The sequence below is a fragment of the Triturus cristatus genome, chromosome 6 (assembly GCF_964204655.1).
Source record: "Triturus cristatus chromosome 6, aTriCri1.1, whole genome shotgun sequence".
Lineage (NCBI taxonomy): Eukaryota > Metazoa > Chordata > Amphibia > Caudata > Salamandridae > Triturus > Triturus cristatus.
Window position 1 is genome coordinate 1,928,546,383 of NC_140589.1, and position 26,216 is coordinate 1,928,572,598.

The 26,216-nt window shown below is 50.3% G+C and overlaps 1 protein-coding gene across 2 annotated transcripts in view; it reads right to left on the bottom strand.

Annotated features, from left to right (window-relative positions):
- Window positions 1–26,216, bottom strand: part of LOC146822508 (uncharacterized) — a 698,810-nt gene that overhangs the window by 325,797 nt on the left and 346,797 nt on the right. For both annotated transcript variants that reach the window (XM_085613620.1, XM_085613621.1), the window contains exons 15-16: window positions 20,046–20,216; window positions 3,034–3,204 (exon numbers count right to left, since the gene is read on the bottom strand). In XM_085613620.1, coding sequence (XP_085469746.1) covers window positions 3,034–3,204; window positions 20,046–20,216 — 342 coding nt within the window. The remainder of the gene's footprint in view (window positions 1–3,033; window positions 3,205–20,045; window positions 20,217–26,216) is intronic.

The window sequence follows — 26,216 nt, forward strand, 5'->3', positions numbered from 1 at the left end:
ATGTGTTGGCTGCACCTAGGTATGTGGTGGCCATACTGGGGCATGTGGTGGCTGTACCTTGGGCATGTGGTGGCTGTACCTTGGACATGTGGTGGCTGTACCTGGCCATGTGGTGGCTGTACCTGGGCATGTGGTGACTGTACCTGGGAATGTGGGGGCAGTACTAGGGCATGTGGTGGCTGCACCTGCGCATGTGGTGTCTGGGCATGTGGTGGCTGTACTTGGGCATGTGGTGGCTGTACCTTGGTAGGTGGTGGTAGTACCTCAGAATGTGGTGGCTGTACTTGGGCATGTGGAGGTTGTACCTCGGCATGTGGTGGCTGTCCTGGGACATGTGTTGGCTGTGCCTCGGCATATGTTGGCTGAAGCTGGGCATGTGGTGGCTGTAGCTGGGCATGTGGTTGCTCTGCCGGGGCATGTGGTGGCTGTAGCTGGGCATGTGGTGGCTGGGCATGTGGTGGCTGTACCCGGGTAAGTGGTGGCTGTGCCTTGGCTTTTGGTGGCTGTACTTGGGCATGTGTGGCTGTACCCGAGAATGTGGTGGCTGTACTTGGGCATGTGGTGGCTGTACCTGGGTATGTGGTGGCTGTACCTGGGCATGTGGTGACTGCACCTGGGCATGTGGTGGCTGTACTTGGGCATATCGTCAATGTACCTCGGCATGTGGTGGTTGTATTTGGGCATGTGGTGGCTGTACCTGGTCATGTGATGGCTGAGTATGTGGTGGCTGTTCCTGGGTATGTGGTGGCTGCACCTGGGCATGTGGTGGCTGTGCCTTGGTATGTGATTGATGTACTTGGGCATGTGGTGGCTGTACTTGGGCATGTGGTGGCTGTACTTGGGCATGTGATGGCTGTAATTGGGCATGTGATGGCTGGGCATGTGGTGGCTGTACTTGGGCATGTGGTGGCTGTACCTTGGTAGGTGGTGGCTGCACCTCAGAATGTGGTGGCTGTACTTGGGCATGTGGAGGTTGTACCTCAGCATGTGGTGGCTGTCCTGGGACATGTGGTGGCTGTGCCTCGGCATGTGTTGGCTGAAGCTGGGCATGTGGTGGCTGTAGCTGGGCATGTGGTTGTTCTGCTGGGGCATGTGGTGGGTGTAGCTGGGCATGTGGTGGCTGGGCATGTGGTAGTTATACCCGGGCAAATGGTAGCTGTGCCTTGGCTTTTGGTGGCTGTACTTGGGCATGTGTGGCTGTGTCCAGGAATGTGGTGGCTGTACTTGGGCATGTGGTGGATGTACCTGGGTATGTGGTGGCTGTACCTGGGCATGTGGTGACTGGAAATGTGGTTGCTGCACCTGGGCATGTGGTGGCTGTACCTGGTCATGTGATGGCTGGGCATGTGGTGGCTGTTCCTGGGCATGTGGTGGCTGCACCCGGGCATGTGGTGGCTGTGCCTTGGTGTGTGATTGATGTACTTGAGCATGTGGTGGCTGTATTTGGGCATGTGGTGGCTGTACTTGGGCATGTGATGGCTGTATTTGGGCATGTGATGGCTGTATTTGGGCATGTGATGGCTGGGTGTGTGGTGGGTGTACCTGGGCATGTGGTGGCTGTACTTGGGCATGTTGTGGCTGTACTTGGATTTGTGGTGGCTGTACTTCAGCATATGGTGGCTGTACCTTGGGCATGTGGTGGCTGTACCTGGGCATGTGGTGGCTGTACCTTGGTATGTGGTGGCTGTACCTCAGCATATTGTGTGTGTACCTGGACATGTGGTGTCTGTACCTGGGCATGTGGTGTCTGTACCTTAGCATGTGGTAGCTGTACCTGGGCATGTGGTGGCTGTAGTAGGGCATTGTGTGGCTACACCTGGGCATGTGGAGGCAGTAATGTGGTGTCTTTACCTGGGCACGTGGTGGCTCTACCTGGGCATGTGGTTGCTCTGCTGGGGCATGTGGTGGCTGTACTTGGGAATGCGGTGGCTGTACCTTCACATGTGGTGGATGTACCGGGCCATGTGGTGGCTGTGCCTCGGCATGTGGTGGCTGTAGCTGGGCATGTGGTGGCTGTAGCTGGGCATTTGGTGGTTGTGCCGGGGTATGTGGTGGCTGCACCCGGGCATGTGGTGGCTGTGCCTTGGCTTTTGGTGGTTGTACCTGGGCATGTGGTGGCTGTACCTGGGCATGTGGTGGCTGTACTTGGGTATGTGGTGGCTGTACCATGGCTTATGGTGGCTTTACTTGGGCATGTGGTGACTGTACCTGGTCACGTGGAGGCTGTACCTGGGCATGTGACTGCTGTACATTGGCATGTGAGGCTGTCCCTATATTTGTAAGGCTGAATCTGAGCATCTGATATTGGTTCAAGGGCATACACAGCTGCAGCTGGACACAAACAGCTGTGCTGGGCATAGCATTACTGCATCCTGTGTACCTGCCATAAAATGACTACAACTCATGTGTATAATGGTAGCTCTTTTTCTAATATAAGAGTGACAACTAAGATGGGTGATTATCGGCTTTAGTTTTTGTTATGAATCTTGCACTTATTCTAGTTATCTCTCATTCCCTGATGTCACTTTCTTAGATATTATCAGGATCAAAGGTCACTTGAACTCTTCCTGTGATACCATATGAGGCAAAAGGCTACTCAGATCATTGTTGGATTAAAAAAAGAAGGCTGCCAATGTCATGCACAAGTCTGCTCAACTTGTACAAATGAGCAGAGGTTATGTCTCCTAATGGCACACCTTGAGCAGGTGCAATAAGGTAGCAGGTTTAGGGCGACACCTAGTGGTGAGACCAAATAACTGATAATGGGCTCGAAACTGCATGTTTTCAGTGTATGCTGAGTGTTCCAGAAAGCAAAGACCTAGTTTGTCTTTGGCCCTGAGAATCCTTCCACTGTTCTTGGCTGGGGGTCCAGAGTTGACCTCCACACTGCTTGGGATGAAAGGCGGAGCCTGGCTCAGCGAGGGTCTCATGTGGAATGAGGGAGGTTGAATCAGAGTTTACAGAGGGAGAGGAGTGTGGACTTCACATAGAGCACATTATTGGTGTATTCTGACAACACCACGGCCTACTCACTCCAGCTTCCGTACTGTACAGCCAGGGTCTGTCAGCCCCTCACACAGCTGCTTCACTCCGGAGTCCTTGAGGTCGTTGTCACTCAGGTCCAGCTCTGTGAGACTCTTACTGGTGGTTAGAAGAGAGGCCAGGTCACCGCAGCAAGAGCCAGTCAGGGAGCATTCACCCAGCCTGAAAAACAGAGAGCGCCTTGAAGAGGTTAGTGCTAGGAGAGTGTGTGCTCGCACACACACACACTCTCTCTCTCACACACACACACACATACACGCAACACACACACACACACTCTTTCTCTCTCTCTCTCTCTCTCTCTCTCTCTCACAAACACCCACACAACACATACTCTCCTTCACACTCACACACTCTCACACACAGACAAACACACAACACACACACATACCTATACACACACTCTCTCTCCCTCTCTCTCTCTCACACACACACACTCTCTACCTCACACACACACTCTCTCTCTCCTCTGTCTCCATCTCTCACACACACTCACACACTCTCTCACACACAGACAAACACACAACACACACACATACCTACACACACACTCTCTCTCCCTTTCTCTCTCACACACATACCACACACACACACACTCTTCCTCTCACACACACATACGGCCACACAACACACACTCACACACAACACACACACACTCTCCCTCTCTCTCACACCTGCAGACACACACACACACCTTCCTCCTTCCCAGAGAGATAACCAAAGAGGGCTCTATTTGTTGATGAAGAGTGGACAACCAATGTTTACAAGTAGAGATGCACAATACTGGCATCATGTTCATTAAGTGAACATGGAGAGAATAATATTTTACTTCCACGATTCTAATCTTTCTTCTGAGGTTTATTTGGGTTTACTTGGGAGATTATCTCTTAGCCCTGGTCTTCCTCATTTGTTCTTTTTTCACCTGTCCAGTTACACAAATATGCTCCTCCTTTTTGTCCCTCCAGCCACCCTTCCTCAGTCTCCAGGGCTCAAGGAAGTGATGTCAGCAGTGTTTATAGCAGAGCACAAAGACTGGGTGCTGCTATCTCATCCACAAATTGGGGTTAATCCTGGGATTAGCATTTGGGAAATATTAAGATTAAACGTGGTCAAGTATAATCGTAAAGGGACAGCAAAGTTAAAGATACATACAGACAGAGAATAGGCAGCATGCAGCTAACACAGGTGTGCACGCACAGACTCCTTATGCAGCTAACACAGATGTGCACGCATGCACATGAGGCCTTATGCAGTTAATACAGATGTGCACTTACAGACTCTTTATGCAGCTAACACAGGTGCGCATGCACAGTGTCCTTTTGCAGCTAACACAGGGGTGCACACACAGACTCCTTATGCAGCTAACACAGGTGTGGACGCACAGACTCTTTGTGCAGCTAACACATGTGTGCACGCATGCACACGATGCCTTATGCAGTTAATACAGGTGTGCACGCACAGACTCCTTATGCAGCTAACACAGGTGTGCACGCACAAACTCCTTATGAAGCTTATACAGTTGTGCACTTGCAGATTCTTCATGCAGCTAACACATGTGTGCACGCATGCACATGATTCCCTATGCAGTTAATACAGGTGTGCACTTACAGACTCCTTATGTAGCTAACACAGGTGCGCACACACAGACTCCTTATGTAGCTAACACAGGTGTGCACGCACAGACTCCTTATGCAGCTAACACAGGTGTGCATGCACAGACACCTTAAGCAGCTAACACAAGTGTGCATGCACAGATTCCTTATGCAGCAAACACAGGAATATACTCATGCACACAGATGCTTTACACAGCTAACACAGGTGTGCACGCATGCACACAGACTCCTTATGCAACTAATAAAGGTGTGCACGCAAGTGCACGGACGCCTTATGCAACTAACATAGATGTGCACACATATGCACAGATGCCTTATGCTGCGAACACCAGTCTGCACGCATGTGCACAGATATATAATGCAGCTAACAAAGTTGTGCACGTACGCACACAGATGCCTTATGCAGCCAACTCAGGTGTGCACGCACATACACAAGTACCTTATGCAGCTAACACAGGTGTGCATGCACGCACACAAACGGCTTATCCAGCTAACACAAGTGTGCATGCACAGACTCAGTACGCAGCTAACACAGGTGTAGACGTACACAGATGACTTAGTCAATTAACACAGGTGTGCACACATGCGCACAGACTCCTTATGCAGCTGACACAGGTGTGTATGCACAGACACCTTATGCAGCTGACACAGGTGTGCATGCATGCGCAGCCTCCTTCAGCCTCCCCCTTTCTGTGCCTCCTCTGCCTGAGGCCTATTCTTTGTAGCCTCAGTTTAAAGTGCTGTATGACGTGGTCTGAGCAGTGAAAAACAGCAGCACTACAAACTCAGGGAATGAAAACCTCAGTAGTGATGGAGGATACTGTAGACCTCCTTCTCTTTTTCCAGTGCTAGAGGGATGCTGTAGGTCTCCTTCTCTTTCTCCAGTGCTGTAGGGCTGCTGTAGTTCTCCTTCTCTTTCTCAAGTGCAGTGGGGATGCTGTATGAATCTTTCCCTTTCTCCAGTGCTGTAGAGATGCTGTAGGTCTCCTTCCCTTTCTCCAGTGCTGTAGGGATGCTGTAGGTCTCCCCCCCCCCCCCCCTAGTGCTGTAGGGATGCTGTAGGGCTCCTTCCCTTTCTCCAGTACTGTAGGGATGCTGTAGTTCTCCTTCTCTTTGTCCAGTGCTGTGGGGATGCTGTAGTTCTCCTTCTCTTTCTCAAGTGCTGTGGGGATGCTGTAGTTCTCCTTCTCTTTCTCAAGTGCTGTGCGGATGCTGTATGAATCTTTCCCTTTCTCCAGTGCTGTAGAGATGCTGTAGGTCTCCTTCCCTTTCTCCAGTGCTGTAGGGATGCTGTAGGTCTCCTCCCCCCCTAATGCTGTAGGGATGCTGTAGGTCTCCTTTCCTTTCTCCAGGGCTGTAGGGGTGCTGTAGGCCTCCTTTCCATTCTCCAGTGCTGTAGGGATGCTGTAGGTCTCCTTCTCTTTCTCCAGTGCTGTAGGGATGCTGTAGGTCTCCTTCACTTTTTCCAGTGCTGTAGGTCTCCTTCCCTTCCCTTTCTCCAGTGCTGTAAGGATGCTCTAGGTCTCCTTTCCATCCTCCAGTGCTGTAGGGATGCTATAGGTGTACTTCCCTTTCTCCAGTGCTGTAGGGATGCTGTAGTTCTCCTTCCCTTCCTCCAGGGCTATAGGGATGCTGTAGGTCTCCTTCCCTTTCACCAGTGCTGTAGGGATGCTGTAGGCCTCCTTCCCTTTCTCAATTGCTGTAGGGATGCTCTAAGCTTCCTTCCCTTTCTCCAGTGCTGTAGGGATGCTGTAGGCCTCCTTCCCTTTCTCCAGTGCCGTAGGGATACTGTAGGTCTTCTCCCCTTTATCCAGTGATGTAGGGGTGCTGTAGGTCTCCTTCCCTTTCACCAGTGATGTAGGGATGCTGTAGGCCTCCTTCCCTTTCTCAATTGCTGTAGGGATGCTCTAAGCTTCCTTCCCTTTCTCCAGTGCTGTAGGGATGCTGTAGGCCTCCTTCCCTTTCTCCAGTGCTGTAGGGATGCTGTTGGTCTCCTTCCCTTTCTCCAGTGCTGTAGGGGTGCTGTAGGTCTCCTTCCCTTCCTCCAGAGTTGTAGGGATGCTGTAGGGCTCCTTCCCGTCCTCCACTGCTGTAGCTCTCCTTCTCTGTAGGAATGCTATAGGCATCAATCCCTTCTGCCAGAGCTGTAGGGATGCTGTAGGTCTCCTGGGATGCTGTAGGTCTCCTTTCCTTACCCCAGTGCTGTAGAGATGCTGTAGGCCTCCTTAACTTTCTCCAGTGCTGTAGGGATGCTGTAGGCCTCCTTCCCTTTCTCTGGGTGCTGTAGGGATGCTGTAGGTCTCTTTCCCTTTCACCAGTGCTGTAGGGATGCCGTAGGTCTCTTCCCCTTTCTCCAGTGTTGTAGGGATGCTGTAGGTCTCCTTTCCTTTCACCAGTGCTGTAGGGATGTCGGAGGCTTTCTTCCCGTTCACCAGTGCTGTAAGGATGCAGTAGGCCTCCTTCCCTTTCTCTGGAGCTGTAGGTAATCTGTTGTTTTCCTTCCCTTTCTCCAGTGCTGTAGGGATGCTGTAGGTCTCCTTCCCTTTCTCTGGGTGCTGTAGGGATGCTGTAGGTCTCTTTCCCTTTCACCAGTGCTGTAGGGATGCTGTAGGTCTCTTCCCCTTTCTCCAGTGCTGTAGGGATGCTGCAGGTCTCCTTCCCTTTCAGTAGTGCTGTAGGGATGCTGAAGGCCTCCTTCCCTTTCTCCAGTGCTGTAGGGATGCTGTAGGTCTCCTTCCCTTTCTCCAGTGCTGTAGGGATGCTGTAGGTCTCCTTCCCTTTCAGTAGTGCTGTAGGGATGCTGAAGGCCTCCTTCCCTTTCTCCAGTGCTGTAGGGATGCTGTAGGTCTCCTTCCCTTTCAGTAGTGCTGTAGGGATGCTGTAGGTCTCTTTCCCTTTCTCCAGTGCTGTAGGGATGCTGTAGGTCTCCTTACCTTTTACCAGTGCTGTAGGGATGTTGTAGGCTTTCTTCCCTTTCTCCTGGGCTGTAGGGATGCTGTAGGCTTTCTTCCCTTTCTCCAGTCCTGTAAGGATACTGTAGGCCTTCTCTTTCTTCAGTGTTGTATGGATGCTGTAGGCCTCCGTCTCTTTCTCCAGTGCTGAAGGGATGCTGTAGGCCTCCTTCCCTTTCTCCGGAGCTGTAGGTATTCTGTAGTTCTCCTTCCCTTTCTCCAGAGCTGTAGGGATGCTGTACGTCTCCAGGGATGCTGTAGTTCTCCTTCCTTTTTAGCAGTGCTGTGGGGATGCTGTAGGTCTCCTTCCCTTTCAGTAGTGCTTTAGGGATGCCGTAGGTTTTCTTCCCTTTCTCCAGTGCTGTAAGGATGCTGTAGGCTTTCTACCCTTTCTCCAAGGCTGTAGGGATGATGTAGGCCTCCTTCCCTTTCTCCAGTGCTGTAGGGATGCTGTAGGTCTCTTTCCCTTACTCCAGTGCTGTAGGGATACTGTAGGTCTCCTTCCCTTTCTCCAGTGCCGTAGGGATGCTGTAGGTCTATTTCCCTTTCTCCAGTGCTGTAGAGATGCTGTAGATCTCGTTCCCTTTCTCCAGGGCTGTAGGGATGCTGTAGGCCTCCTTCTCTTTCAGTAGTGCTGTAGGGATGCTGAAGGCCTCATTCTCTTTCAACAGTGTTGTAGGGATGCTGTAGGTCTCTTTCCCTTACTCCAGGGCTGTAGGGATGCTGTAGGCTTTCTTCCCTTTCTCCAGTGCAGTAGGGATGCTGTAGGCCTCCTTCTCTTTCTCCAGTTTTCTTTCTCCAGAGCTGTAGGGATTCTGTTGTTCTCCTTCCCTTTCTCCAGTGCTGTAGGGATGCTATAGTTCTCCTTCCTTTTCAGCAGTGCTGTAGGGATGCTGTTGGTCTCCTTCACTTTCAGTAGTGCTGTAGGGATACTGAAGGCCTCATTCTCTTTCAACAGTGCTGTAGGGATGATGTAGGTCTCTTTCCCTTACCCCAGGGCTGTAGGGATGCTGTAGGCTTTCTTCCCTTTCTCCAGTGCAGTAGGGATGCTGTAGGCCTCCTTCTCTTTCTCCAGTTTTCTTTCTCCGGAGCTGTAGGGATTCTGTTGTTCTCCTTCCCTTTCTCCAGTGCTGTAGGGATGTTGTAGTTCTCCTTCCTTTTCAGCAGTGCTGCAGGGATTCTGTAGGTCTGCTTCCCTTTCAGTAGTGCTGTCGGGATGCTGTAGGCCTCCTTCTCTTTCTTCAGTACTGTAGGGATGCTGTAGGCCTTCATCCCTTTCTCCAGTGCTGTTGGGATGCTGTAGGTTTTCTTCCCTTTCTCCAGTGCTGTAAGGATGCTGGAGGCCTCCTTCCCTTTGTCCAGTGCTGTAGGGATGCTGTAGGCTGCCTTCCCTTTCTCCAGTGCTGTAGGGATGCTGTAGTTCTCCTTCCTTTTCAGCAGTGCTGTAGGGATGCTGTTGGTCTCCTTCACTTTCAGTAGTGCTGTAGGGATGCTGAAGGCCTCATTCTCTTTCAACAGTGCTGCAGGGATGCTGTAGGTCTCCTTCCCTTTCACCAGTGCTGTAGGGATGCTGTAGGTCTCCTTACCTTTCTCCAGTGCTATAGGGATGTTGTAGGCCTACTTCCCTTTCTCCAGTGCTGTAGGGATGCTGTAGGCCTCCTTCCCATTCTCCAGTGCTGTAGGGATGCTGTAGGTCTCTTTCCCTTTCACCAATACTGTAGGGATGCTGTAGATATCTTTTCCTTTCTCCAGGGCTGTAGGGATGCTGTAGGCTTTCTTCCCTTTCTCCAGTGCAGTAGGGATGCTGTAGGCCTCCTTCTCTTTCTCCAGTTTTTTTCTCCAGAGCTGTAGGGATTCTGTTGTTCTCCTTCCCTTTCTCCAGTGCTGTAGGGATGCTGTAGTTCTCCTTCCTTTTCAGCAGTGCTGTAGTGATGCTGTAGGTCTCTTTCACTTTCAGTAGTGCTGTAGCGATGCTGAAGGCCTCATTCTCTTTCAACAGTGCTGTAGGGATGCTGTAGGTCTCCTTCCCTTTCACCAGTGCTGTAGGGATGCTGTAGGTCTCCTTACCTTTCTCCAGTACTATAGGGATGCTGTAGGCCTCCTTCCCATTCTCCAGTGCTGTAGGGATGCTGTAGGTCTCTTTCCCTTTCACCAGTACTGCAGGGATGCTGTAGGTCTCCTTTCCTTTCACCAGTGCTGTAGGGATGTTGTAGGCTTTCTTCCCTTTCTCCAGGGCTATATAGATGCTGTAGGCTTTCTTCCCTTTCTCCAGTCCTGTAAGGATGTTGTAGGCCTCCTTCCCTTTCTCCGGAGCTGTAGGTATTCTGTAGTTCTCCTTCCCTTTCTCCAGTGCTATATGGATGTTGCAGTTCTCCTTCCTTTCCAGCAGTGCTGTAGGGATGCTGTAGGTCTCCTTCCCTTTCAGTAGTGCTGTAGGGATGCTGTAGGCCTCCTTCTCTTTCTTCAGTACTGTAGGGATGCTGTAGGTTTTCTCCCCTTTCTCCAGTGCTGTAAGGATGTTGCAGGCTTTCTTCCCTTTCGCCAGGGCTGTAGGGATGATGTAGGCTTTCTTCCCTTTCTCCAGTGCTGTAGGGATGCTGTAGGTCTCTTTCCCTTACTCCAGTGCTGTAGGGATACTGTAGGTCTCCTTCCCTTTCTCCAGTGCAGTAGGGATGCTGTAGGTCTATTTCCTTTTCTCCAGTGCTGTAGAGATGCTGTAGATCTCATTCCCTTTCTCAAGGGCTGTAGGGATGCTGTAGGCCTCCTTCTCTTTCAGTAGTGCTGTAGGGATGCTGAAGGCCTCATTCTCTTTCAACAGTGCTGTAGGGATGTTGTAGTTCTCCTTCCTTTTCAGCAGTGCTGCAGGGATGCTGTAGATCTGCTTCCCTTTCAGTAGTGCTGTAGGGATGCTGTAGGCCTCCTTCTCTTTCTTCAGTACTTTAGGGATGCTGTAGGCCTTAATCCCTTTCTCCAGTGCTGTTGGGATGCTGTAGGTTTTCTTCCCTTTCTCCAGTGCTGTAAGGATGCTGGAGGCCTCCTTCCCTTTGTCCAGTGCTGTAGGGATGCTGTAGGCTTCCTTCCCTTTCTCCAGTGCTGTAGGGATGCTGTAGTTCTCCTTCACTTTCAGTAGTGCTGTAGGGATGCTGAAGGCCTCTTCTCTTTCAACAGTGCTGTAGGGATGCTGTAGGTCTCCTTCCCTTTCACCAGTGCTGTAGGGATGCTGTAGGTCTCCTTACCTTTCTCCAGTGCTATAGGGATGTTGTAGGCCTACTTCCCTTTCTCCAGTGCTGTAGGGATGCTGTAGGCCTCCTTCCCATTCTCCAGTGCTGTAGGGATGCTGTAGATATCTTTCCCTTTCTCCAGGGCTGTAGGGATGCTGTAGGCCTCCTTCTCTTTCTCCAGTTTTCTTTCTCCGGAGCTGTAGGGATTCTGTTGTTCTCCTTCCCTTTCTCCAGTGCTGTAGGGATACTGTAGGTCTCCTTCCCTTTCTCCAGTGCAGTAGGGATGCTGTAGGTCTATTTCCTTTTCTCCAGTGCCGTAGAGATGCTGTAGATCTCATTCCCTTTCTCAAGGGCTGTAGGGATGCTGTAGGCCTCCTTCTCTTTCAGTAGTGCTGTAGGGATGCTGAAGGCCTCATTCTCTTTCAACAGTGCTGTAGGGATGTTGTAGTTCTCCTTCCTTTTCAGCAGTGCTGCAGGGATGCTGTAGATCTGCTTCCCTTTCAGTAGTGCTGTAGGGATGCTGTAGGCCTCCTTCTCTTTCTTCAGTACTTTAGGGATGCTGTAGGCCTTAATCCCTTTCTCCAGTGCTGTTGGGATGCTGTAGGTTTTCTTCCCTTTCTCCAGTGCTGTAAGGATGCTGGAGGCCTCCTTCCCTTTGTCCAGTGCTGTAGGGATGCTGTAGGCTTCCTTCCCTTTCTCCAGTGCTGTAGGGATGCTGTAGTTCTCCTTCACTTTCAGTAGTGCTGTAGGGATGCTGAAGGCCTCTTCTCTTTCAACAGTGCTGTAGGGATGCTGTAGGTCTCCTTCCCTTTCACCAGTGCTGTAGGGATGCTGTAGGTCTCCTTACCTTTCTCCAGTGCTATAGGGATGTTGTAGGCCTACTTCCCTTTCTCCAGTGCTGTAGGGATGCTGTAGGCCTCCTTCCCATTCTCCAGTGCTGTAGGGATGCTGTAGGTCTCTTTCCCTTTCACCAGTACTGTAGGGATGCTGTAGATATCTTTCCCTTTCTCCAGGGCTGTAGGGATGCTGTAGGCCTCCTTCTCTTTCTCCAGTTTTCTTTCTCCGGAGCTGTAGGGATTCTGTTGTTCTCCTTCCCTTTCTCCAGTGCTGTAGGGATGCTGTAGGCCTCCTTCCCATTCTCCAGTGCTGTAGGGATGCTGTAGGTCTCTTTCCCTTTCACCAGTACTGTAGGGATGCTGTAGGTCTCTTTCCCTTTCTCCAGTGCTGTAGGGATGCTGTAGGTCTCCTTTCCTTTCACCAGTGCTGTAGGGATGTTGTAGGCTTTCTTCCCTTCCTCCAGGGCTATATAGATGCTGTAGGCTTTCTTCCCTTTCTCCAGGGCTGTAGGGATGCTGTAGGCCTCCTTCTCTTTCTTCAGTACTGTAGGGATGCTGTAGGCTTTCTTCCCTTTCTCCAGGGCTGTAGGGATGATGTAGGTTTTCTTCCCTTTCTCCAGTGCTGTAGGGATACTGTAGGTCTCTTTCCCTTACTCCAGTGCTGTAGGGATACTGTAGGTCTCCTTCCCTTTCTCCAGTGCAGTAGGGATGCTGTAGGTCTATTTCCCTTTCTCCAGTGCTGTAGAGATGCTGTAGATCTCGTTCCCTTTCTCCAGGGCTGTAGGGATGCTGTAGGCCTCCTTCTCTTTCAGTAGTGCTGTAGGGATGCTGAAGGCCTCATTCTCTTTCAACAGTGCTGTAGGATGTTGTAGTTCTCCTTCCTTTTCAGCAGTGCTGTGGGGATGCTGTAGGTCTCTTTCCCTTTCAGTAGTGCTGTAGGGATGCTGTAGGCCTCCTTCTCTTTCTTCAGTACTATAGGGATGCTGGAGGCTTTCATCCCTTTCTCCAGTGCTGTTGGGATGCTGTAGGTTTTCTTCCCTTTCTCCAGGGCTGTGGGGGTGATGTAGGCTTTCTTCCCTTTCTCCAGTGCTGTAGGGATGCTGTAGGTCTCTTTCCCTTACTCCAGTGCTGTAGGGATACTGTAGGTCTCCTTCCCTTTCTCCAGTGCAGTAGGGATGCTGTAGGTCTCTTTCCCTTTCTCCAGTGCTGTAGAGATGCTGTAGATATCTTTCCCTTTCTCCAGGACTGTAGGGCTGCTGTAGGCTTTCTTCCCTTTCTCCAGTGCAGTAGGGATGCTGTAGGCCTCCTTCTCTTTCTCCAGTTTTCTTTCTCCGGAGCTGTAGGGATTCTGCTGTTCTCCTTCCCTTTCTCCAGTGCTGTAGGGATGCTGAAGTTCTCCTTCCTTTTCAGCAGTGCTGTAGGGATGCTGTTGGTCTCCTTCACTTTCAGTAGTGCTGTAGGGATGCTGAAGGCCTCGTTCTCTTTCAACAGTGCTGTAGGGATGCTGTAGGTCTCCTTCCCTTTCACCAGTGCTGTGGGGATGCTGTAGGTCTCCTTACCTTTCTCCAGTGCTATAGGGATGTTGTAGGCCTATTTCCCTTTCTCCAGTGCTGTAGGGATGCTGTAGGCCTCCTTCCCATTCTCCAGTGCTGTAGGGATGCTGTAGGTCTCTTTCCCTTCCACCAGTACTGTAGGGATGCTGTAGATATCTTTCCCTTTCTCCAGGGCTGTAGGGATGCTGTAGGCTTTCTTCCCTTTATCCAGTGCAGTAGGGAGGCTGTAGGCCTCCTTCTCTGTCTCCAGTTTTCTTTCTCCGGAGCTGTAGGGATTCTGTTGTTCTCCTTCCCTGTCTCCAGTGCTGTAGGGATGCTGTAGTTCTCCTTCCTTTTCAGCAGTGCTGTAGGGATGCTGTTGGTCTCCTTCACTTTCAGTAGTGCTGTAGGGATACTGAAGGCCTCATTCTCTTTCAACAGTGCTGTAGGGATGCTGTAGGTCTCCTTCCCTTTCACCAGTGCTGTAGGGATGCTGTAGGTCTCCTTCCCTTTCAGTAGTGTTGTAGGGATGCTGTAGGCTTTCTTCCCTTTCTCCAGTGCTGTAGGGATGCTGTAGGCTTTCTTCCCTTTCTCCAGGGCTGTGGGGATGATGTAGGCTTTCTTCCCTTTTTCCAGTGCTGTAGGGATTCGGTAGCACCCCTTCCCTTTCTCCAGAGCTGTAAGGATGCTGTAGGTATCCTTCCCTTTCTCCGGAGCTGCAGGTATTCTGTAGTTCTCCTTCCCTTTCTCCAGTGCTATATGGATGTTGCAGTTCTCCTTCCTTTTCAGCAGTGCAGTAGGGATACTGTAGGTCTCCTTACCTTTCACCAGTGCTATAGGGATGCTGTAGGCTTTCTTCCCTTTCTCCAGTGTAGAAGGGATGCTGTAGGCTTTCTTACCTTTCACCAGTGCTATAGGGATGCTGTAGGTCTCTTTCCCTTTCTCCAGGGCTGTAGGGATGCTGTAGGCTTTCTTCCCTTTCTCCAGTGCTGTAGGGATGCTGTAGGCTTTCTTACCTTTCACCAGTGCTATAGGGATGCTGTAGGTCTCTTTCCCTTTCTCCAGGGCTGTAGGGATGCTGTAGGCCTCCTTCTCTTTCTCCATTTCTCTTTCTCCTGTGGTGTAGTTATGATGGAGGCCTCCTTGGTTTTCTCCAGTGCTGTAAGGATGCTTTAGGTCTCCTTTCCTTTCTCCAGAGCAATAGGGGTGCTGTAGGTCTCCTTCTCTTTCTCCAGAGCTATAGAGATGCTGTAGGTATCCTTCCCTTTCTCCAGAGCTGTAAGGATGCTGTAGTCCTCCTTCCCTTTCTCCAGTGCTGTAGGGATGCTGTAGGTCTCCTTCCCTTTCAGTAGTGCTGTAGGCCTCCTTCCCTTTCTCCAGTGCTGTAGGGATGCAGTAGGTCTCCTTCCTTTTCAGCAGTGCTGTAGGGATGCTGTAGGCCTCCTTCCCTTTCTCCAGTGCTGTAGGGATGCTGTAGGTCTCCTTCCCTTTCAGTAGTGCTGTAGGAATGCTGTAGGCCTTCTCTTTCTTCAGTGCTGTAGGGATGCTGTAGGCTTCCTTCTCTTTCTCCAGTGCTGGAGGGATGCTGTAGGTCTCCTTCCCTTTCTCTGGTGCTGTAACAATGCTGTAGGCCTCCTTCCCTTTCTCCAGCGCTGTAGGGATGCTGTAGTTCTCCTTCCCTTTCTCCAGAGCTGTAGAGATGCTGTAGGCCTCCTTCAATTTCTCCAGTGTTGTAGGGATGCTGTAGGCCTCCTTCCGTTTCTCCAGGGCTGTAGGGATGCTGTAGGCCTCCTTCTCTTTCTCCAGTGCTGTAGGGATGCTGTAGGCCGCCTTCCGTTTCTCCACTTTTGTAGGGATAATGTAGGTCTCCTTCCCTTTCACCAGTGCTGTAGGGATGCTGTTGGTCTACTTCCTTTTTTCCAGAGCTGTAGAGATGCTGTAGGCCTCCTTCCCTTTCTCCAGTGCTGTAGGTCTCCTTTCCTACCTCCAGTGCTGTAGGGATGCTGTAGGCCTCCTTCCCTTACTCCGGAGCTGTAGGGATGCTGTAGGTCTCCTTCCCTTTCTCCAGTGCTGTAGGGATGCTGTAGGCCGCCTTCCGTTTCTCCAGGCATGTAGGGATGCTGTAGACCTCCTTCAGTTTCTCCAGTGCTCTAGGGATGCTGTAGGTCTCCTTACCTTTCTCCAGTGCTGTAGGGATGCTGTAGGTCTCCTTCCCTTTCTCCAGTGCTGTAGAGATGCTGTAGGCCTCCTTCCATTTCTCCACAGCTGTAGGGATGCTTTAGGCCTCCTTCCGTTTCTCCAGTGCTGTAGGGGTGCTGTAGGGCTCCTTCCCTTTTTCCAGTGCTGTAGGGATGCTGTTGGTCTCCTTCACTTTCTCCAGTGCTGTAGGGATGCTGTAGGCCTCCTTCCGTTTCTCCAGGGCTGTAGGGATGCTGTAGGCCTCCTTCTCTTTCTCCAGTGCTCTAGGCATGCTGTAGGCCACCTTCCCTTTCTCCAGTGCTGTCGGGATGCTGTAGGAATCCTTCCCTTTCAGTAGTGCTGTAGGGATGCTGTAGGCCTCCTTCCCTTTCTCCAGTGCTGTAGGGATACTGTAGGTCTACTTCCCTTTCTCCAGAGCTGTAGAGATGCTGTAGGCCTCTGTCCCTTTCTCCAGTGCTCTAGGGATGCTGTAGGTCTACTTCCCTTTCTCCAGTGCTGTAGGAATGCTATAGGTCTCCTTCCCTTTATTCAGTGCTGTAAGGATGCTGAAGGTCTCCTTTCCTTTCTCCAGTGCTGTAGAGATGCTTTAGGTCTCCTTCCCTTTCACCAGTGCTCTAGGGATGCTGTAGGCCTACTTCCCTTTCTCCAGTGCTGTAGGCATGCTGTAGGCCTCCTTCCCTTTCTCCTGAGCTGTAGGGATGCTGTAGGTCTCCTTCCCGTTCTCCAGTGCTGTAGGGATGATGTAGGTCTCCTTCCCTTTCACCAGTGCTGTAGGGATGCTGTAGTTCTCCTCCCCTTTCTCCAGTGCTGTAGGGATGCTGCAAGTCTCCTTCCCTTTCACCAGTGCTGTAAGGATGCTGTAGGCTAACTTCCCTTTCTCCAGTGCTGTAGGGATGTTGTAGGTCTCCTTTCCTTTCTCCAGAGCAATAGGGGTGCTGTAGGTCTCCTTCTCTTTCTCCAGAGCTATAGAGATGCTGTAGGTATCCTTCCCTTTCTCCAGAGCTGTAAGGATGCTGTAGTCCTCCTTCCCTTTCTCCAGTGCTGTAGGGATGCTGTAGGTCTCCTTCCCTTTCAGTAGTGCTGTAGGCCTCCTTCCCTTTCTCCAGTGCTGTAGGGATGCAGTAGGTCTCCTTCCTTTTCAGCAGTGCTGTAGGGATGCTGTAGGCCTCCTTCCCTTTCTCCAGTGCTGTAGGGATGCTGTAGGTCTCCTTCCCTTTCAGTAGTGCTGTAGGAATGCTGTAGGCCTTCTCTTTCTTCAGTGCTGTAGGGATGCTGTAGGCTTCCTTCTCTTTCTCCAGTGCTGGAGGGATGCTGTAGGTCTCCTTCCCTTTCTCTGGTGCTGTAACAATGCTGTAGGCCTCCTTCCCTTTCTCCAGCGCTGTAGGGATGCTGTAGTTCTCCTTCCCTTTCTCCAGAGCTGTAGAGATGCTGTAGGCCTCCTTCAATTTCTCCAGTGTTGTAGGGATGCTGTAGGCCTCCTTCCGTTTCTCCAGGGCTGTAGGGATGCTGTAGGCCTCCTTCTCTTTCTCCAGTGCTGTAGGGATGCTGTAGGCCGCCTTCCGTTTCTCCACTTTTGTAGGGATAATGTAGGTCTCCTTCCCTTTCACCAGTGCTGTAGGGATGCTGTTGGTCTACTTCCTTTTTTCCAGAGCTGTAGAGATGCTGTAGGCCTCCTTCCCTTTCTCCAGTGCTGTAGGTCTCCTTTCCTACCTCCAGTGCTGTAGGGATGCTGTAGGCCTCCTTCCCTTACTCCGGAGCTGTAGGGATGCTGTAGGTCTCCTTCCCTTTCTCCAGTGCTGTAGGGATGCTGTAGGCCGCCTTCCGTTTCTCCAGGCATGTAGGGATGCTGTAGACCTCCTTCAGTTTCTCCAGTGCTCTAGGGATGCTGTAGGTCTCCTTACCTTTCTCCAGTGCTGTAGGGATGCTGTAGGTCTCCTTCCCTTTCTCCAGTGCTGTAGAGATGCTGTAGGCCTCCTTCCATTTCTCCACAGCTGTAGGGATGCTTTAGGCCTCCTTCCGTTTCTCCAGTGCTGTAGGGGTGCTGTAGGGCTCCTTCCCTTTTTCCAGTGCTGTAGGGATGCTGTTGGTCTCCTTCACTTTCTCCAGTGCTGTAGGGATGCTGTAGGCCTCCTTCCGTTTCTCCAGGGCTGTAGGGATGCTGTAGGCCTCCTTCTCTTTCTCCAGTGCTCTAGGCATGCTGTAGGCCACCTTCCCTTTCTCCAGTGCTGTCGGGATGCTGTAGGAATCCTTCCCTTTCAGTAGTGCTGTAGGGATGCTGTAGGCCTCCTTCCCTTTCTCCAGTGCTGTAGGGATACTGTAGGTCTACTTCCCTTTCTCCAGAGCTGTAGAGATGCTGTAGGCCTCTGTCCCTTTCTCCAGTGCTCTAGGGATGCTGTAGGTCTACTTCCCTTTCTCCAGTGCTGTAGGAATGCTATAGGTCTCCTTCCCTTTATTCAGTGCTGTAAGGATGCTGAAGGTCTCCTTTCCTTTCTCCAGTGCTGTAGAGATGCTTTAGGTCTCCTTCCCTTTCACCAGTGCTCTAGGGATGCTGTAGGCCTACTTCCCTTTCTCCAGTGCTGTAGGCATGCTGTAGGCCTCCTTCCCTTTCTCCTGAGCTGTAGGGATGCTGTAGGTCTCCTTCCCGTTCTCCAGTGCTGTAGGGATGATGTAGGTCTCCTTCCCTTTCACCAGTGCTGTAGGGATGCTGTAGTTCTCCTCCCCTTTCTCCAGTGCTGTAGGGATGCTGCAAGTCTCCTTCCCTTTCACCAGTGCTGTAAGGATGCTGTAGGCTAACTTCCCTTTCTCCAGTGCTGTAGGGATGTTGTAGGCCTCCTTCCCTTTCTCTTGAGGTGAAGGGATGCTGTAGGTCTCCTTCCCTTTCACCAGTGCTGTAGGGATGCTGTAGGTCTCCTTCCCTTTCTCCAGTGCTGTAGGGATGATGTAGGTCTCTTTCCCTTTCTCCAGTGCTGTAGGCATGCTCTAGGTCTCCTTTCCTTTCTCCAGTGCTGTAGGGATGCTGTAGGCCTCCTTCCCTTTCTCCAGTGCTGTAAAGATGCTGTAGGTCTCCTTCCCTTTCTCCAGAGCTGTAGGGATGCTGTAGGTCTCCTTCCCTTTCTCCAGTGTTGTAGGGATGCTGCAGGCCTCCCTCCCTTTCTCCAGTGCTGTAGGAATGCTGTAGGTCTCCTTCCCTTTCTCCAGTGCTGTAAGGATGCTGTAGGTCTCCTTCCCTTTCTCCAGAGCTGTAGGTATGCTGTATGTCTCCAGGGATGCTGTAGGTCTCCTTTCCTTACCTCAGTGCCGTAGGGATGCTGTACGTCTTCTTCCCTTTCTCCAGTGCTGTAGGTATGCTGTAGGTCTCCTTTTCTTACCCCAGTGCTGTAGGGATGCTGTAGGTCTCCTTTCCTTACCTCAGTGCTGTAGGGATGCTGTAGGCCTCCTTCCTTTTCTCCAGTGCTGTAGGGATGCTGTAGGTCTCCTTTCCTTTCTCCAGTGCTGTAGGTATACTGTAGGTCTCCTTCCCTTTCTCCGGAGCTGTAGGGATGCTGTAGGTCTCCTGGCATGCTGTAGGTCTCCTTTCTTTACCCAAGTGCTGTAGGGATGCTGTAGGTCTCCTTTCCTTACCCCAGTGCTGTAGGGATGCTGTAGGTCTCCTTTCCTTAACCCAGTGCTGTAGGGAGTGCTGTAGGGATGCCGTAGGTCTCCTTCCCTTACCCCAGTGCTGTAGGGATGCTGTAGGTCTCCTCTCCTTACTCCAGTGCTGTAGGGATAATGCACGTCTCCTGGGATGCTGGAGGCATCCTTCCGTTTCTCCGTAGCTGTAGGCCTCCTTTCTGTACTCCAGTGCTTTAGGGATGCTGTAGGTCTCCTGGGATTCTGGAGGCCTCGTTTCCTTCATTGAAATACATAGGAACCAGGAATGTGAAATTATTTATTACTTATGTCTTCAAATAAACAGGCATTTTAAAGAGCCTGTTTATTTGAAGACATAAGTAGTTGTGTAGTGTTAGGCAGGATGGGAAGATCGCTGTAAATCAGCAGGACACCCAATAAAAGTCACAGGTCACCGTCCTCAGGTATATGCAGGGAGACCACCAGTTTTCCTACGCTGGAGACTCAGCCAACACAGCCTTGAGAAAACCCTTGCCGACTGCCCATCTGCCAGTCGGCTACCAACTTGAGGGCGCCAAAAGGGCCACACTAACTAGGACAGGCTCTGTGATTTTCTATTTTGATATCCATCATGACAAAGAAAATCTTACAAGGACACCAATGCCACCCTTCCACAAAATACTCCTCGCTGGCGTAGCGGTAACCTGTAAGTCTGGCAGACGGTCTTCAGCTAGGAGGGTGAAGGCCTGTGTCATCCATGCAGACATCTGTTTTAGTTAAGAATGTAATTATTTTACTTTTTCCTTATTATTTAATGTTTGTTTATCAATGTACTCATGTTTGTGTTTAGTTTGGTGCCCGTTCACTCATAGGTTAAGGAGTGCTTAGTAAGTGTGTAAATGATATAAAATTGCATGACCACTTGTTTTCAGCAGGAGACTGTTAGCAGAGATTGGTGAGGCAGGACACTGGTGATAAAGAGGGTGTGGCGAGCGTCACAATGAGAGGACCATTCACTGGGGAGAACATGAAGGCCACTTACCCCAGCTTCTGGACTCGGCAGCCTGGACGCTTCAGCGCCTCACACAGCAGCCTCACTGCGGTGTCACTGAGTATGTTATCACTGAGCTCCAGCTCTGTGAGTGAGTGAGCGGAGCTGAGCAGGCAAGACAATTCTTCTATGCAGGAACCAGTAAAGACACACTGGTTTATGCTGCGGGAGACAAAGACACACAGACATCATGCCTACAGAAGGCACTTTCAAGCACCACCACACCATCTGCTACAGGACACACAAAGAGGCTCTGGAATATGCCAAACATTTCAATTCACTTCAAAATAAATATGTTTCAATTAGAATGATCACTACAGAAAGTCATAATGGTGGGAGTTAAGGTATTAATCTTACCCCCCACCCTGATGATTTTTACATAATGACCTTAACTTGTTGGCCCTCTTGTCAGTCTAAACTCCCTTATAACTTACATTTGTTTTCCACTGAGTATTTTAGCACATGTAAATTTGACTTCCTAAAACAAATAAATGATAGATACATAGATGGATGGATGGATGGATGGATGCTAGATGCTAGAACATAATACGCAATTTGCTACCATTATGGAGAGTGAGAAGGAAACTTGATTCATGAGAGGCAAAGCCTTGAGTGGGTAATTTTGCTCCCCTCTTCTGCCTCTCAACAAATGCTAATAAACAGCATATTGCCAATGAGTATCTGCATTTTTTGGTTATTCAATGCTGTGTTCCTGTGCATTGTTTACACAAAATCTATTTAAATAAAACCACCAATTCCAATTTATGCATCAAGATAAAATCACACTGAAGAGGCCTCCTGATTATTATCAATGTACTTCTCTTGTGCAAAGTTAATGTGATTTGCAATCAGTGAGGAAGTAAACAGAAATATTTGGCATATTTCACAGGGAGCAATGAAATATTTTCCATATTTCCCAAACCCATACAAAATAAAGACTACCATAACACTACATTTATTGAAAAAACCACCCAAATAAACAATTACCCAGAAACATAGGAGATAGTCGAAGTTGAGTTGTGGCCATTTCAGATGATTAGGACTCAAGTGTAAGTCAGGCTGGCCTCATTACCGGATGTGCGAGAGGTGCATACAAAGTTTGGTCTAAGACTCTCGCTAAGGACAGAGAGAGGGCTTAGTTTCAGCTTTAGACAGGGTGCGAGTGTGTGCTTTAAATGCAGGTCACGTAGCACAGAGGCGGGACTTGAACTGGGGTTAGTGTCGTTAGGTACCACAGACATGGAAGAGTAGGCACAGAGAACCCTGTCACACCCAGGATGAAGGCAGACAGATAAATGAACCTGAGATTAGAAATAGGGGTGTCAGAGAAGTGTTATTGTCACCCTAAACATACTGCACCACAAAGCTGACCCACATTCATGCTGGTCCAAGAGAACCAGGCTAAGGCAGGACATCACTGGGTGTGTCAGAACCGGACACACTGATCGTCGTTAATACTTGAGTCTAGCTACAGTTACCAATCACTACGTCATCTGTTGTTACAATCACAACTTTTCACTAACAGTATCCACTTGGGCTGAGCGAAATTATAATTAGGAGTCATTTACCACACCTACATGGGTGGTGCAAAATATGCCACAGGAACACCACTGATGACACGCTGTTTTTAAAATAAAAGAACAAAACATTTAATTTCCTTGGCTTGACTTAATGTTCAGCCTTCCGAGCTAACCTGAAAGTTCAAATAAGGGCTCATTTGAAGCTTCAAGTTCAGTCAGGGCTCCAGGATGCTGGATACATTCTCTAGAATATCCCCCTCTGTCACACAATGTGCACAGACTACTAGAATGTGTAGTGATCTGTGGGGCCATGGGTGAGGGGGCCGAGATCTGGTGTCCGTGCTCAGGCCAGCAGTGTCCTAAAGTGCCCAGATCAGGGCTTCCCTGCTTGGCTGTGTAAGGAAGCTGTGATCAGGCCCTGGGTCAGATCTCCACTTGGCCCTGTTCTGGGCTCAGTTTTCCAGGCTGCCATGTCGCGAAGTGCCACAGATGGGGTCCTGCAGGCCCCCGGAAGGCCACTCCTGCTTGGCTGGGTGGAAAAGCTCTAATCGCCCCTTGTGTCAGAGCTCAGTGGTGGAACCCCCAGCCCTGGGCTCCCTTCCCCAGCCTGCTGTGTCACCTAGGTCCCAAGACAGGGTCTTGTAGACTTGTGAGGGCCTCCTCTGTCTGCACTGGCAGCTTTTGCCCCCCCCAGTGGTCTGACCAGAGTGGATGGAGTAAAATGGTGCTAGGCATCAATGCCCCTTGGCTGTCCAGGCCCTGCGAATAGTCCTGTTGCCTTTCTCCACCCAGGAACATTTCTGCAGCGGCTCTCAACAACCGTTCTATGGAGTGTCCCAGCCACTTTGGCCAGCACCCGTGTGTCTCGCTCAGGCTGCAACTCAGCCCGCCTCGCTCGTCCATTCTCGTGGAGCAGGCTCTGCTCGCCAGTACTCAGGTGAGTGCCCTGTCCCTCCAGTGCCGAGCAGGCAAGGATGGGCTTCCGCAGCAGGCTTCCGAGGAGGGCCCATGTCTGTCCAGGACTCCGGTCACTTTGGTCGCCAGGTTGCCCAGACCATCTGGTTGCCAAGCTAACTGGCCAGATAATCAATCGGTGGCTGGCTGACCAAATAACCAGAGGGCTGATATGGCTAACTGTCACTTGTGTCTCACCCTGGGTTCTGTAAGCCCATTATAGTCAGGGGAAATGGCTTGCTGGCAGGCCTGAGGGGTGTGGATGAGTGGTGGGGTAACATTCCTTGACTCCACAGATCCTGAAAGGAGGAAGAAACCGACTCGTGGCACTCTGAGCTAATGGACAGGAATGGCAGTCACTACCCAGGGCATGGTGGCTACAGACTGGGTAGGACGTCTGTGTCCCTGCAGGGTGTAGAGGGGAACTGGGACTTCAGTGAAGGCCAATCATCAAGGAGGTCCTTTACTGTCTGTACTGTTCATCTGCAGGTATCACTCAGAGGGACAGGATCTGTTGTCACTGACAGGGATTAAAGAATCAGGTGCTGGTGCTGGCGCGGGCACCACAGCAGTTGATTTCCCTCTCTAAATCCTCCCAAGACGGAGGGCGCTGCCAGCCCTGTGCTGTCAGAGTAAAATCCGACTCGCGCGAATCTTCTGGGATTCAACAAACTCTGTATGACTACCCAACACAGCAGAGAAAATGAATGAGGAAGACAGTGACCTGCACATGCGTGCACATGAAAACCAGGAGGAAACTGGGGAAGCGAGAGGACAGTGACAAGTGCATGTGTGCTGGAGAGGCCGAGGAGAGGAAACTTGAGAAGTGAGCTTGAGAGGAGAGAAGATAGTGACAAGTACATGTGTGCACAGGAGAGGCAGGAAGAAAGGAAACTAGAGAAGGGGGCTCGAGAGGAGAGAAGATAGTGGCAAGCACATGTGTACAAAAAGAGGCAGGGGAAAGAAAACTGGAGAAGTCAGCTCAAGAGGAGAGAAGATAGTGACAAGTACATGTGTGCACAAGCGAGGCAGGAGACAAGAAAACGGAAGAAGTAACCTCGAAAGGAGAGAAGATAGTGACAAGTGGATGTGTGCACAAGCGAGGCAGGAGACAAAAAAACGGAAGAAGTAACCTCGATAGGAGAGAAGATAGTGACACGTACATGTGTGCACAGGAGAGGCAGGAGGAAAGGAAACTAGAGAAGCGAGCTCCAGAAGAGAGAAGATAGCGATAAGTACATGTGTGCCCAGGAGAGCAGGAGGAAAGGAAACTAGAGAAGCGAGCTCAAGAGGAGAGAAGATAGTGACAAGTACATATGTGCGCAAGAGAGGCAGAAGGAAAGGCAACTAGAGAAGCGAGCTCGAGAAGAGAGACTATGGGGCATATCAACAACAACTGGCGATAATTATCGCTAAGCGCACTTAGCGCTAGGATAATTATCGCCGGCTAGCGTGGATTTTTATCGCTGAGATAGAGTGCTATTAGCAACAGTTATCTCAAAAGCGATAAAAATCCTAGCACTAACTGCCTAACGTGAGATCATCGCTGGAAACCCAGCGAAAATCTCACGAAATGTGGCGTTAGCTTGTTGATATGGCCTCACAAACTTAGCCATGATATCCACCTTCCATAGGATATCATGGCTAAGTCAGTCCTGAAGCAGGCGTAAGGAAAGTAGCGATAACGGGGGTTATCGCTACTTTTCTTGCCGCTATGCTTCATAGCGTGGGGCTTGATCATAGGAGAAATGTCGCTTAGCGACATTTCTCCTGTCATGTTAGGTCAGGAACGCCCACTTTGCATCGCTGGGCATTAAGATTTCGTACGCTAAAGCAAGGTTTCACGCATTAGCGTGACCTTGCTAATTAGGCGATAAAATTATTGCCGCAAATGCGGCGATAATTTTCTATCGCCTCGTTGCTGATATGCCCCTGACATTAGAAAGTACAACTTAAGTGTGCACAGGACAGGCAGGAGGAAAGGAAACTGGAGAAGCGAGTTTGAGAAGAGAGAATATATTGACAAGTACAAGTGTGCCCAGGACAGGCAGGAGGAAAAGAAACTGGAGAAGCGAGCTTGAGAAGTGAGAATATATTGAGAAGTACAAGTGTGCCCAGGACAGGCAGGAGGAAACGAGAAGCGAGCTTGAGAAGTGAGAATATATTGACAAGTACAAGTGTGCCCAGGACAGACAGGAGGAAAGGAAACTGGAGAAGCGAGCTTGAGAAGAGAGAATATAGGGCCATATCAGCAACGGCCAGCGATAATTATCGCTGGCTGTGCTTAGCGATAATTTTCTTATCGCTGGCTATCTCTGCTTTTTATCGCCCTGGTAGTGTGTTATCATCAACGCGCTGCTCCAGGGCAATAAAAATTCCAGAGATAGCGATGTCATCGCCGTTTTGCAGGGAACATCGCTGGTTTTCTAGCGATGTTCCCTGCAAAACGGCGATAAACTTGCTGATGCGACCCTGTGGTCGTATCAGCATAATCCACCCCCAATGTTAGGAGTGGCTTAGTCAGGATTTTAGTAGGGGTGGGCGGAATTTGCGTAATCGCGTTACGCAAATCTCCGCGAAACGGTAAAAAATCTCCGCGGAATTGCGTGTTCGCGATACTTTTTTCCTGTTCGCGATCGCTGTTTGCGTGCTCGGGGTGAAATATCTCGCGAACACGCATATTGAGAACGCGAACAAGCAAAAAATTTCGCGAAGTCGCGGAACGCAGATTTTTGGGCAATTTTGCGTTCTCCGCGGAACGCGAAATTACCCAAATTCCGCAAATTCCGCGAACGGAACGGAATTTACCGCCCAGGCCTAGATTTTAGCAGACGTTAGTTTTTGGAGAAAACAGCAGTTTTCTCCAAAAACTGACGTCTGCTAAAATGCAAGGGCATCCTTGCTGATAGCGCAAAGACGCGATATTGCTCTCCTGACATGTAGTGAATGTCAGGAACGCCCACTTTGCATCTCATTAGAGATACAAAGGTAGGCGTAGTGTAAAAGGGTGCTAACATGCGTATACGCATGTAAGCACCCTTTTGCTGATAGGGCGTTGGTTTTATCTCTGCTTTTCTGGCTTTTAAAGCCAGAAAAGCGGAGATAAAGCCCTTGATGATATGCCCCATAGTGACAAGTACATGTGTGCACAGGAGAGCAGGAGGAAAGGAAACTGGAGAAGCAAGCTTGAGAAGAGGGAAGATAGTGAAATGTACATGTGTGCGCAGGAGAGGCAGGAGGAAAGTAAATTAGAGAAGCAAGCTCGAGAAGAAAGACTATGGGGCATATTATCAAGCACGGCGTTACAATTATCGCCGCTTTAGCGGCAGAAAACTGCCGCTAAAGCGGCGATAATGGGCTTGATAATATGCCGCAGAGAATTCCAATAGAAGCCCATGTTGACACCAGAACATGGGCTTCTATGGGCATTCACAAGGGCATATTATGAAGCCCATTATCGCTGCTTTAGCAGCAGTTTTCTGCCGCTAAAGCAGCGATAATTGTAACGCCGTTTCTTGATAATATGCCCCCAAATTAGAAAGTACAACTTAAGTGTGCACAGGAGAGGCAGGAGGAAAAGAAACTGGAGAAGTGAGTTTGAGACGAGGGAAGCTAGTGCAATGAGAGCGGGGGAAGCGGAGGTGGGCTCAAGAGGGGGTGGGTGTACAATATAATGCCTGTGAAGGCC